This window comes from Microtus oregoni, unplaced genomic scaffold (assembly GCF_018167655.1).
Source record: "Microtus oregoni isolate MIOR12 unplaced genomic scaffold, Mior012 000004F_ref0000308, whole genome shotgun sequence".
Lineage (NCBI taxonomy): Eukaryota > Metazoa > Chordata > Mammalia > Rodentia > Cricetidae > Microtus > Microtus oregoni.
Window position 1 is genome coordinate 45,694,625 of NW_024543063.1, and position 14,207 is coordinate 45,708,831.

Genomic DNA, 14,207 nt, shown 5'->3' on the forward strand with positions numbered 1-14,207 from the left:
AAAGGAAAGTAGGAAAAAACAAAAAGACCACTCAGTATTAATTTATATCAGTGTTCCACCTTAACATGAGAATTTCACACAAAAGAGAAGCTGAATCAATTGAGAACAAATGCTCAGGGACTCAGCATCTGCCCAGGGAGCCCCCTTAGGGGTTTCTGGGAAAGGTTGATTTCAGAGAGAGGCCTATGGCCTATGGCCTCTCTGGGCGGTGCTAGCTGGGCCTGGGCTGGAAGAAGAGCAAAGGGAAGGGGAGTGGCATCTTCACTTTTACCAACCTCACAGAGGACTTCTATTTGTTTATTTAAAGACAAATTTTAAAAAGTAAAATGAATGAAACCAGCTAAGATTAAGATACATAAACCAAACTGCAACGTAGTAAAGGGCCTTGCTGGAAATATGATTATGAGCACTGGAAACAGTTCACAGACACACAGAGAGCTCACATTGTCAACAGGAATAAGCTGCTACTAATTCTCCCCAGAATGTCAAGGTTTCATTTTGCTCAGCCTGAGGTCTCGTTCAATTTCAAACTGCCTGTGGTCCACTCGATCCAGAAAAGCCTTCCGTTCAATGTACCTGGAAGAAGACAAAAACAGTGTCAGTGAAGTCTGGCAGAAAGGGCTCCGCTCCCTTGCGCTGTCCCAAGCCCAGGGGCAAATCAGGCTGCAGTAACCAGCAGGTTGGCCAGGCTGGTTGGATGACCACCTGACCACTCACTCCCACTTCATCTACACCGGACAATTCTGTTCAGATAAAACGGAAAAGGATGCCTAACCCCCTTTTTTGTTTGTTTTGAGATAGGATTTCACTACGTAAACTAGGCTGAGATCCACCTGCCTCTGGCTCCCAAGTGCTGGGATTAAAGGTGTGTGCCACCACCGCCAGGCCAAGATATATTATCTCAAGGTAAGATTTATTTTGTGCTTGTGTACGGGTATGTGTTTGTGTGGCACAGAGGACAGCTGACTTGCAGGGGTTGCGTCTCTCCTTCCACCATATGGGTCCTGGGGACTGAACAAGGGTTGGCAAGCTTGGCACAAGTGCATTGGATCCACTGAGCCATCTCACGGAGCCAAAACTATGTTTTTGTGTATCTCAAAACATAAACAATATACCTGAAAATGCAAGAAAAAGGTTACAATACCAGCCACCAAGGATTGCTGTGAGGTAACCCTTAGCCCAGGCTCGCAAAGTAACCTAATTTCCTCTTCTCTGTTTCCCTCGGTATTTTCTCCTTAGCTTGGGGGCCAGGCCACCTCTGTGGCATAAAGGAAGAATTCCTCTAGCAATGAGACAAACACCTCTGCACCTGCTGTCACACTCAGGGTTTCCCTGGAAGCCTGGAGCTCTGCTCCTGCTCTCAAGCCAAGGTCAGAGAGCTTCCTCGAGGTCTGCCTCAGTCTTCCCAGACAGGGTGGAGGGAGGCCAGCCTACGCTGGCAGGCACACTGGTCAGGAGGGAGCCTGGCTGCTTAATGGCACACAGCTGCATTTTAATCTACCTTTTCTTGCCGTAAAGTATGCTGTGATTTGCTTGAGGGGAGGAACTCTTTGCAGCTAATTAATCTATTGAGAGAGCAAAACTGCCATTAAAAACAGGAAACATAATTGCATCTCTGCACTAATTTTTCTTTGTTGCACCATGGAAAATGTGCATCTGTCACTACAAGGTTATTACATTCATGGCGAGAACATAACCAGGTCCAGGAACCTGTGTTCTTCACTGAATTCAGGTCTTATTTTTCTGCCCTTCAGCATCGAGGCCCATCCTACTTGCTTGCCAGATGAGCCTGTGGCTATTAATCCTCCACATACTACCAAGGACTAGTCAGAAAACACAGGTTCTGAGGCCAGAGGGAGCTGAATTTGAATCCTGTCACTTACTGACTGTGTGACTCTGAACAAGTCATATAAACTTAGCAAATCTGTTTCTTAATATATTAAAAGGGGGGGCAGCAACAAAAATATCTATCGATCTGTCTGTCTGCCTGTCTGTCTGTCTATCTAGTACTGCTGTGGCTGAGATAAAAAGAGTGATGTGAATTCTGTACTAGCCTAAGCCAGAGACCACTCCTGCAGTTTTATTGTTTTGGAGACAGGGTCTCATGCATTTCAGGATGGCTTGCTATATATAGCCCAGGATGACTGCAGGCTTCTGTCTTTACCTTCCTAAGATTACAGCTATGAACCACTAGGCTTGTCCTGTGTGATGTAGGGCTTTGCACACAATAGGCAAACACTATAGCAACTGAACCATATCCCTGAATCCTGAATATTGTCAAACAAACCAGAAAATAAGAAACAAACAAAAACAACAAAAAATCCCAAACCAAAAAAACTTATATCCTCCCCTCCACCAGCCCCCAAAAAAGTTAAAGAGAGATCAACCCTCCTTACTCTGATGGGCTGCTGCGAGGGGTAAATGTATATTTATGTAAGTATAAATATAAATAGTATATCAATAATGCTTAGCATGGAGCAAGAATTCAACTGTGATTTTAGGTAACCAACTTCCGTCAGGGTCCCGAGGACAGCAGATGGCCACGCTGGGGTGTGTGCTGTCTGAAACTAGTAACTATCACCTTGTCTGCATCAGCAATTAGGCTACGGTGTCAGAACTGTCAATGAGGCCAGAATAGCTGGAACACATGGAAAGGCTGTGCTTAGGTTTGACACAGTCCCCCTGGGTCAGAGTTGTCAGATTTAGTAGGTGAAAATAAAGGAGACCCAGTTAAATCTGAAATTCAGATTCCCTGGCAGAGAGAGCAGTGGCAGATACCGTATGCTCCTTCAGATAAAGGCAAAGAATGGGGGTCTGGGGGAGGAGGCATGGACACAACTCCCTGCAGCAGCAGAGGGCCTCAGGCAGGGCTGCTTAGAAAATGAGCTGAGGGCCTCACCCACTGCAATGACTCGTTTCCAGCCCTTGCCTATCCTGGATCTGGAGAAGCAGACACATGTGAATTGGGGACTTGGTGACAGGCATGCTAACTGTCCCTTGGAAGAGCCAGCAAAGAGAGTGAACACAGGCAAGAGATGTACTGTCTAAGAATCACGTGGTATTTCAGGAAGGAAAAGGAAGCGGCTTTTACACTGGGATGCCCACTGAGCACGGATAAGGGCTTGCAGGTTCACGGAAGCTGTATGTGTCCAGACACAGATGCTAAAAAGGGGCAAAGCCGAGGCCAAGGGAAGTCTCAGACGGCAACAAGGGCACACACAGATGCAACTCAATTCTCAAGGGCAGCCCAGACAAAGGCCAGCAAGGCAGGTCTGGCTATTTTATTCCCTGTCACAGCCACTGGCAGCTGTTAAGAGGAACCTTGTGACAGCTTGGTTTATATCCACGAGCTGACTGTGCCAACATGGTGCTGGGGATGAGAATGACTTTGGTATCTGCTATCTGTACTTTTGGGAACTGTATTGGTATTTAATTTTTGACTTTTTGTGTTTGTTTTTTCCTTCTCTGTGAAACAGTAATAAAAATGTAATGCCCCTCTGTGGAAACAACGAGACTCGAGAAGCAGTGGTTCTTGCTCCTCGTTGACTGAACCACAGCCATGATCTGCAAGGCCTCAGATCAGGACATTTGGAATGGAGACTAAGACAGGAGATGCTCCCGAGGAAGGGCTGCCTCAGAGGGCCACCTGAGGGTTCACCTACTTCAGCTGGGTTGCAGGGGTTTCTAGGCGTTTAAACTGGGCCACAGCTCTGAACAGATCTGCTGGCTGACAAGTGCAATGGGAATTACGGCTCTTACTCGTCTTTGGTCTCGTTGCTTTTCAGGTCAGAAGGAGCCTGGCACACTGGGAAGGCTAGGGCTCTTTTATGGCCCATTTAAGCAGCAGCAGATTTTACTGTATTCATTTACTTATTTACTCATTCATTCTATTCATTCATTCACTCATTTATAAAAGACAGGCTCTCTCTGTGTAGCTCTGGCTGTCCTGGAACTCACTCTGAAGACCAGGCTGGCCTCAAACTCATGGAGATCAGCCTGCCTCTGCCTCCCTAGTGTTGGGATTAAAGGTGTGCACCACTATGCCTGGCAAAGTAGCAGATCTTTATTGTCATTAACAAAACATGCTAAGAGCATCAAGAACCTAGGTGGCTCTCCAGTTTCTCCTTCAGAACTTAAGCTACACAATAGGCTCTGATATCTTTGGGATCTTTCAATTCAAATTATTTTTCTGCCTCGATTATTGTGAAATTCAGGACACCACGTAGGGAGGAGTAGGGAGCACTATCAGGGAAGAAGCCAGTACCTGTCAGAGAACCCAGCCTGGAGGTCAGAGGATGCTGGCTTGCAAAAGCTCCGTCATGTGGTTATCCTGCGGCTAAAACCGCAGGAGAGGCTTCTTTCACAGTGCTAAGGAAAAGGGCATGCACAGGAGACACAAGGTAAGAGAACGTTCTGGGGCTGGCACTGTGTTACTAGTGTTGCAGTGCTGGCTCCTGCGCACATTTGGTGCAGTCAAACGGCACAGCAATGATGAGCTTCAGCTCTTGATGGGCAGCGGAAGCACTTAGACGCAGCATGTCTCTGGGGTAGTTCTAGCAGGGCAGGATTTCTCTGCTCTGGGAAGGCAACTAAAGATGCAAAGTGCCAGCCCAGGCATGGCCACAAAGGCAGCAACAATAATCCTTTCCTCATGGTTGCAATAGTCCGGGGAGACAAACTCCTGGAAATCCTGGAGATAGATGCTTCGGGAAATGCAAAGTATTTAGCAGCCCCTCCATCATGTTCTTTAAATCGCCAAATAGCTGGTTTCTAATCACTATGCTCTGTACCTTCAGCTTAACTGGACAGAGAGCAGTAGCCAAACCCAAGCTTCTCTTCAGTGTGCATTTTATACACAGATTCTCTCCCCTACACCTAGGGCTCCTGCCTTAGGGTTATATTTGGAAAGCTGTGTTGATGATACCCACCATCAGGAAATCTGTGATCTAGAAGTCATGCTCAACACCCGAACGACGTCCGCTAACACCTGGACTGTCTCTGGCCTAGCACTTCAAGCGCTCTGCTGACGGAAAATGTTGCCGCATAAAAACCTATTCTGAGCCGAGCGGTGGTGGCGCACGCCTTTAATCCCAGCACTCGGGAGGCAGAGACAGGCAGATCTCTGTGAGTTCTAGGCCAGCCTGGTCTACAAGAGCTAGTTCCAGGACAGGCTCCAAAGCTACAGAGAAACCCTGTCTTGAAAAACAGAACAAAACAAAACAAAACAAAAAAACAACAACAACAACAACAAAAAAAAACCCCAAAACAAAAAACCTATTCTGATGTATTATGCCAGACTTTTCTGGATGGTTAGTTTTGATCCTAGGCCACAGACAAAGCCAGGAGCATCTGCTAGCCAGTGCGTCAGGCATTCAGATACTGGAGTGGTGTGGTATCAGCTCTGGGGTGCTTACTGGACACTAAGAAAACATGACACCACCAGTCAGTCAGCACAGCAGAGAAGTGGTGATGTGAGCGAGGTGGGGCGGCTGTTCTACAGTGGCATCCGAGCTGACAAAACAGAGACTTGCTGGGGAGGTAACACTGCAAAGCGAAGGGCATTGAGGCTGGGTTTCAGCAAGCAGCTAGAGAAGTGGACAGGGGTGGCAGGAAAGGCCCCAAATGGCGGCTAAGTCTTAGAACTAGTGTTTGCTTGGGGAGGAAGAAGAAAACAATTGCCCAGGGCCCACACTCCCAGGCTGAAGGGCTGGGGAAGGCAGAAGAGCCAGCCTGGGAGACTTGGGGAATGCTCCAAACTCTACCCATCGCCAAGGAAAATACTCCTAAACTGTTGTCTAGGACTTAAATGGATAAAGCATCTAGCTTTCCAGTAAGGTCTGAGTCTGGGGGTGGTCAGTTAATGGCAAATAGGAGAAAAGAAATGTGAACAGAGGCCGAGGGAAGGCCAGTATTTTGCGTATTTGCTCCCTTACCCTAACACCCTGAGGGGCATAGACGGCTAAGCTGGGGCTAAGCTGGGGCCAGTGCCTGTCCCCATCAGCTCTCTGCTGCTGTGAGCAAACACCAACCAGAACCAACGTGGAGAAGAGCAGGTTGTCTGGCCCCAATTGATGTTTTCCTTTAAAGTGGTGCTGTGGTTACAGTGTCTCTTCATAGCAATAAAACCCTAAGACACCCTGCCTCCCAAGTACTGGGATTAAAGGCTAATTTAGGTTAATTAATAACCTGAATGACATGTACTTACATAGGCCTCCATGTGGTGAGTGGCCATGTCAGAGGAGCAGCAGGTAGCAACTGACTTCAGGAGATTGGCCCACCAGAATGAACCTAAGTCACTGAAGGGTGAATCTCGGATAGGCAAGGCCCCAGGGCTTCTGCTCCGGAATGTTGATTGCTACTGCTGAGTCTTTACATGTTTGCCACTGCCATTTTTCTCTGGTATCTGGTATGGTGTGAATGGGTGTGAGGGATCCCCACTGTCTTTACTGTAGTGTGATCTCAGGGATATAACCTGCTCTACTAGGCATTTTTACCTGTGGATTATTATGAAGATTTCCTCTTAAGTTTTTTAAACTGTTTAAAGTAGTTCCCCTGTCTCAGATGAAGTAAGGGCTACCTTTCTTTGTAACCACAAAATGCAGCTTGCCAGTAAAAGAACTGGCTGGGAAAAATAACTTGCTTGCTTACACTCTGTTAATCTGTAACAAGTTGCTTAGACATAAATGTGTGTGGGCTCTTGGGATAATTTGTTTTTCACCTGTAATACGAAAACTGTTAATTATGTAAGGGACATGGAAAACAAGTTTTTTACTTGTATTCATTGTAATCATTTGCTTAAAAAATAGAATGTAATCACACTGTAACTTTTATATTGCTTGAAAGATTCTGCTGGGGTAAATAAGCTGTAAGGGAAAAAAATAAAAACACAGAAGGGACACATCTGGATAGAGGTAAGAAAAGAAATAATGAGGGGGGGGGGGGAGAAAGATCCTGAAGGTGTGTGTGCTTCCTTCTTTGGCCAGCCCTAGACAGATATGTTTTGCTCTCCTCACTGCCTCAGATAGAAGAGTCAAACTGCTGACTCCATGGCTCCCCATCAATTCCTGAGCTGCTGAAAGTTGGCCCTTACATCAGTAGTCTTCAAAGTGCTTTATACACACTACATCTCTGTACGTATTACATACATTCTGCTTTATCTCAGGATCTGCACAACCAGAATGAAGGTGTAATAGCATCCAGATTTTACTGGCAGAGGAGCTGGGCAATTGCTATGCAGAAAGAGATGGTCTTACTGGTGAGAGGCAGGGCTGTATAAAGAGAAGGTCTTTCTTACTGGTGAGAGGCAGGGCTGTATATAGAGAAGGTCTTTCTTACTGGTGAGAGGCAGGGTTGTATATAGAGAAGGTCTTTCTTTTTTTTTTTTTAAAGGTTTGGTTTTTTTTTTATTTATTATGTGTACAGCATTCCTTCCATGTGTGCCCCACAAGCCAGAAGGGGGCGCGAGGTCTCACTATAGATGACTGTGAGCCACCATGTGGTTGCTGGGAATTGAACTCAGGACCTCTGGAAGAGCAGTCAGTGCTCTTAACCACTGAGCCATCTCTCCAGCCCGAGTCTTTCTTACTGGTGAGAGGCAGGGCTGTACAAAGAGAAGGTCTTACTGGTGACAGGGCTGTATAAACGGCCATTCAATATTTCAGGAGTGAGGAATGCTGACCTGAAGTCATGGACCTCTGTTCCTTAAGTTTCTCTTGTACTCCCTAACCACTAAATGAGCCCCATTTCTTTTTCCTTACTAAAAACATACATGAAAGCTGTGTGGGCATGGTGGCTCTTACCTGTGGTCCCAAACATGGAGGACTGAGGCAGAAGGACTGCCATGATTTTGAGGACAGACTAGGTTACAGAGTGAGATCCTTTCTCAGCACTCCCACAGGGAAAACAAAACAAAAACACTAACAAGGAATAGGTCACTTTTGGTTTATGGCTATTCTCTTCGTATTCTAGAGTGACCATGAAATGGTACAGCAATGGCCTCGCCATGTATCATACAGCTGAAGCAAATGTCACACCATGCCCTTGACCACAGTAACACGGTCGAAAAAAATACCAAACCATTCATGGCTAATGTGACAGTATCCTAGCACTGGGTTGGCTTTCTTTGCTTTTGAAGCACTTGAACTAACCAGATTCTCAGAAGGTCAAATGATTCAGATTAGGACAAGCCAGCTGCCGTGAGCCAGACCCAGTCTTGTGAATAAACCAAGCGATTTACAGTTTACTGAGCTGTAAGCCAGCAAACTTGGTTCAGGGAACACTGCACCTCAGCCCTGCCCCCCATCTTCACCCAGTGGCTTCTCACAGATGGGACTGGCCTCATCTTAGAGCTTCACCAATAACCAAAGCACTCCACTTTGATTTCACAGTAAAAAGCTCCTCCTTCCTAAACAGGGCGGTGTGAAACAGATCACTGCAGAGTTCCGAGGCTACAGACAAACAGAGCCACTCCTTACCCTTCTTTCCCTCGGTTATGGATAGCCAGTTCTTCACCAATCCCTTCTTCCTCCTTGAAGTTCTCCCAGTCCAATTTGGACTTCTCAAGGGTGCTCATTTTCTGTTTTTTGGCTCCAATTTTCCCCAAAAGGCTGCTCATGCCACTTGATCTTTTTATCCTATGGAAAGAAAAATGAATATAACTCTGATCTCTACATTAACATAAGAACTCTGGTGTCTTAATTAACAGTTTGTGTGTGTGTGTGTGTGTGTGCGTGACACAGAGTTCCCTGGATTGGAGCCATTCGTCTCAGTGGAAGCCATGCTTGTACACGGGGCATTTTCTTTTCTATGTGGAAACTGTACGCAGGCAGAATCTTAACACGCCTTTCCCGCCTAACACATACGACTGCTTAGCTGCACTGCTGACAGGAAGCCCTAGCCTTTCAGACCTCTTTCAGGCGTGGCAGGTCTCTGCTTGCAGGGAGGGAGGAGAATGGTGGGGTTCAGATATTGGAGTCACATGCATAAGTCCAAGTTCAGCTCTGTCCCAATGACTCAAAGCTAGTTCTTCAAGTACAAGTGTCTTGGTTTCCCAATCTACACTGAATGCTTAATCACGGGTGGTGGGGAATTGTCCATGTAAAGGGTCAAGACAGCATCCGGCATAGGGGTCAAGGTGCAGTTAACTGTTGACCACTGTCAATCACTGCCTGTTTGTGCTCTGAAGCCCCAGGGGACTATTCTACAGCATAAGAACCAGTTCCCAACACATACAAGCAAGAAGTCACAGCATTGTAAAAGGACCTTTAAAGGCACTGCCTTTCAACTCCTGTAACTGGGCCTGGTTTTCCCCGGAGGTGGAGAACATCCCAAAGCAGAGAATGTACAGCCTGTGCTCTACTTGCCGGCGATGCTATCTACACGGGCTGTGGGAGAAACCCCAAATGCCAAATTCAAGTCTCGGCAGGTCGAATGTTTCCAGTCAATGTTACATGAATGAGATATGGCAAACAGAAGGCAGCTAGAGTTCATAAGAAGGTGATATGAGGGGAAGAAACTATAGAAAGAACATGGATTTTAAAAACATTATTATTTTGTGGGTGGGGGGCAGGGGTGCACAGATCAAAGGTCAATTTTGTAGCGTTGGTTCTCTCCCTCCACCTTTATCTGGGCATCAAGGCCAGGCTTGTAGATTTGGACTGTCAGGTGCCAATGGCTTGTACCTACCAAGTCATCTTGCCAATGTGCTTCTGGTTTTATGAAACTAAAATGAATTTTCTTCTGCGTCACAGAGATAGGTAAGGGTTGAAATGCACAAGCGGTGCACGCGGGCACTGCAGTGCTCACTCTCCCAGTGCTCTCTCAGCTTCCTTCCCAGCTGACTGGTGCACGCGGGCACTGTAGTGCTCACTCTCCCAGTGCTCTCTCAGCTTCCTTCCCATCTCACTGGCATTTGGCCTACGGCAGATAACCTCAGGCTTACTGCTGAAGGGAATCATTTCTGAGCCAACCTATTATCATTCAAACCCAACAAGAAACCATGGACCATGGGCTATCTGTGCCCTAGGATAGGCCAACAGGTTAGTGCCCACACCAAAAACAAAACTTGGGAGTGGTACAAACATTCTTTTCTATTAACGCTGGTCCATAGGATGTCAGCTTCCCTACCTCGTTCATTCCCCTACATACTGGACTTATTCATAAATTGCAGATAGGGACAACGTGAGGATCAGTGTCTCCAAGATGAGAAGCTGCTTGAGAGTTTTCTGAGAGCTATTTTATTTTGCTTAAGATGATTCTAAATGGAATCAAAATGCACTGTATGCACATATGAAAGGACCCTGGTCTTTTCTGTGTGATAGTACTGTCGTGATCATAAGAAAGTTCCCTGCAACTAAAAGGTACAGCATCCCGTTAAGGAAACAGATATTACATGTGTCTACTTTACTCTGAGCCCTGCCTTAGCAGGGACTTTGATTCACTGCTCTCAGGTAGGAAGAGGACCCTAATGAGGAGGCTGGCAAATGTGTTCATGGGGTCTGAAGAGGCATAATACATTCATTCCCCATGATCTTTAACACCAACTCCAATAATCAGGCACCCACAGAAGAGAGTTTTTGCTCTGCAAAGGGATTTAAAGTCATCTTGCCATCCATCAGTTATAGTCATTCAACAGAGACTAAAGTTCCACTGTGCTTGGAGTTAAGAACACAGAAAAAAGCTACAAGGCCTGATCCTAAGGAGAAACACAATCTAGTAAAAAGGTAACAAATAGGCAAACTGTGACCATTTACTAAAAGACTCCAAAGAGGAAATGAGGTCGGACTAGTTCAGCGCTCCTTACAGCTGGTATCTTCTTCCTGTGCTTGCCCCACAGTCCTGGGACACAAATCCTGTAGCTGCCTGCACACTCCAATTTCTGTTGCTCAGTTGGGGAGAGGAAGAAACATCCACTTTCCCTGTTGTCCTGGAGCTCACTGTGTAGGATCCATGCGTTACTCATTCCTTTTTCCTTGTTGAGACAAGGTCTCACTACGTACCCCAAGTGGCCTGGAACTTTCTATGTACAGACAGCTGACCTAGAACTCAAGAGATTTACAGGCCTGTGCTAGGATTAAAGGCGTGAGCCACCCACTACTGTCTTACTCACTCTGTCTCACCCATAGTGAAGCCAAAAGCTTACTCACGACATAAAATTTTTAAACTTTTAACTGACCAAGTCCTCAATTTGATAGCAGAGTTACTCAAAAAAAAAAAAAAAAAGAAAAGAAAGTCCCCCTTGTAACAAGAAGACTCAACACTATGCCTGAACTGGCAGACTCGAAAATCAGTTTCAAAAGTGGATCAGCAAACACAGGGCTTATGGGCATTAGTAACTCTGTAACTCTTCTCAGAGCTTCAATAGACAGAGTTGGCCTCAAGTCTACACCTCTCACATCAAAACTGGCAGAGCCACTAACATGCAAATCATTTGCAACAACATGGTCTGGCAGAGACTTGCGTTTTCCTCATACAGGAACTACTTTTCAGAGCCAGGTGTAGGTCTAGCACCTTGTGTGAACGTGAGGAAAGATCAACCTGAGAATTCCCTGTTGTGGGCTTGGAACCGCTGTTCTTTTGGGTTCCCCTAGATTAGCTGAAATCTGTAAGAATGAACAGTGCAATCCAAATCCCTTCCCTTCTTGAAGTTCTTTTTCTCAGGTGTGAGCAGCAATGAAAGCAGACTAAGCAGCGGAGACTGCAGGGTTGCTTTTTGGGTTAACAGAAGCTCCCCTGGAGTGTTCCGTGAGAGCCACTGGAAGACAGGACTCATTTTCCAGATTCTGGTTCTCAAACTATATGGACAGATGCACAGCCTGAGAAGATTCTAGAAGTCAGCTAACTCTGCTCTCAATGGAGAAACTCTACCTCAATACAGCTATTTTGGAAAATGTCACCTTTTCTCTAAGTGCTGAACTTATCAATTCATCTTTTATTGTTCAAAGAAACTAATTTTTTTTTTTTTTTGAGACAGGGTAGCCCTCTTTGTAGCCCTACAGAGCCAAACTGGCTCTGTAGACCAGGCTGGCTTCAAACTCACAGAGATCTGCCCTCCTCTGCCTCCGGAGTGCTGGGATTAAAGGCTTGAACCACCCTTGCCCAGCCCAAGGAAACTATCTTAAAAAAAAATGTTACTTATATTCACAAAAGCACTTTAAAATTGAGCTATCATGTGGTCGATCAGAAGGCTGTCAGGCCAGGCATGGTGGCATATGCCTTTAACTTCAGTACTCAGGAGGCAGAGACAGGCAGGTCTCCAATGAGTTCAAGGCTAGCCTGGTCTACACAGTGAGTTTTGGTTCAGCTAAGGCTACATAGTGAGATCCTGTCTCAAAAAAATCAACTAGCAGATCAACCAGCCAAACAAACAAAAGGCCTTTTGGCACACCATTTATAACAATGGCAGAAATGGGAACCAGTCTACAGTCACACTTCCCTGAGCTCCGTGGATCTTAGAAACTAAGCAGGGTTGAGCTTGGTTAGTTCTTGGAAGGAAGAAATGGGAAGCAAGGTTAGTCAGTGGTTTTTGGTTGCTGCCCTCTGTCCCCACCCCACTGTTTGTTTTGTAACAATAAGAAGACAATTTAGAAAGGTCACGGGAAATCAATCTGAGATTTCAACTTTCCAGTTTGGAAATGTCAGAAGGAGAGACACAGCACTGCCAGTATCTGGATAAGCCCCACTTAGTCGTCAGTTACCCTCTGCCACATGTGCTTCCCCCCTAATGTACATTTACTTTTGGGGAGAGTATGGAGCTAGTTTTAAATAATTTGTGGACATACCACGGCACCTCAATAGTTCAGCTTACGTCTCCTAAGACACTCTCCTACATAATCTTTTTTTTTAAATATTTATTTATTATGTATACAATATTCTGTCTGTGTGTATGCCTGCAGGCCAGAAGAGGGCACCAGACCCCATTACAGATGGTTGTGAGCCACCATGTGGTTGCTGGGAATTGAACTCAGGACCTTTGGAAGAGCAGGCAATGCTCTTAACCTCTGAGCCATCTCTCCAGCCCTCTCCTACATAATCTTAACACCTCATATTATACTCAAGAAACTTAATAACTGATAATAAAACTTAATATGCTGATAATAACCTCTAAAAGGCTATCTTTGGATTTTATCAATAACAGTTCAAAATGGTCTTGACAGTGATTCTTCATATGCTCCCCAGCACAGCACATCTGGAAGTGTCTTGGTCTCCTTTGAAACTTTAATCTGTCTTCTGCCTTCTGGCCTTGGTGTCGTAATAATCTTTTAGAGTATACTCTGGCTGGCTCATAGGTTGTTGCTCACTGGGTTTATCTGTCTCTTGTGGACAGATGCAGGTTAAACAATTTTGCTGAGCATGCTACCTTGACAAGGCTTAAATGTGTCTGCTGCACTCTCAGCAGCAGTGTGAGGCCAGCACATACTAAACGTTACTGTGCCCTTCATCTCGGCCACGAGGCAGTCACCATCACCTGTTGCCAAGTACCTTGCCACTGCCAGCTATGTGACATGCGCACCCTTTAAAAGCTCCCTCTCTTGCTCTTCTTCCCTGTTCTGTCTTGCCTGTCTGACTCTTTCAATGTCCCCACTCCTAGACAGCCTTTCATTCTTTCACTCTCCCCTTTCCCTCCCCCATAAACCTCCAGTACTAACTGCTGTGTGACATGTTTGGTTAGTGGTATACATTGGCAGGGCCCGCTGAAAGGTACCCACTTCACTTTTTTTTTTAAAGCCTCACACTGAAGACATTAAGTACTGTCCCTATGGGAAGGGGATGACTGTAGGCACTTCCTCCCTCTAATTAATTTGTACTATGGAGGAGAATGTTCTTAGAAGTCCAGGAAGTTTTGGTTGCTTATTTCTAGTACCTCATTTTGTAATGTCAACCATGTCTAAATACTCGCGTCAATGAATAGTAAAGAATCCCACTAGAAGGACAAACACACAGAAGATCCCCAGAGGATAAGCTGTGACTCAGTATTAAATAAACAGTGAAGGACTATGGGATCACTAGCAGAGCCCAAGTCTGAACGGTCCAGCATAAGGACGGGAAATCCCTAGACGTGCACATGAGGGCAAATGATGGGAGCCGGTGGCAAACAGAGCCTCTGCTCTCAGACATGTAGGAAACTGGCTCCTGAACTTCCCCTGCCCAGTCTCACTTGTTCCCAGGGAAAGAGATAATCCACAGCCCTTCCTGACTCTGCTCCAGCA

The 14,207-nt window shown here is 45.8% G+C and overlaps 1 protein-coding gene across 1 annotated transcript in view; it reads right to left on the reverse strand.

Annotated features, from left to right (window-relative positions):
• Positions 1-283: 283 nt before the first annotated feature.
• Positions 284-14,207, reverse strand: part of Cfdp1 (craniofacial development protein 1) — an 82,081-nt gene continuing 68,157 nt past the window's right edge. The window contains exons 6-7 of the mRNA XM_041650944.1: positions 8,475-8,633; positions 284-576 (exon numbers count right to left, since the gene is read on the reverse strand). Coding sequence (XP_041506878.1) covers positions 486-576; positions 8,475-8,633 — 250 coding nt within the window. The 3' untranslated portion in view covers positions 284-485. The remainder of the gene's footprint in view (positions 577-8,474; positions 8,634-14,207) is intronic.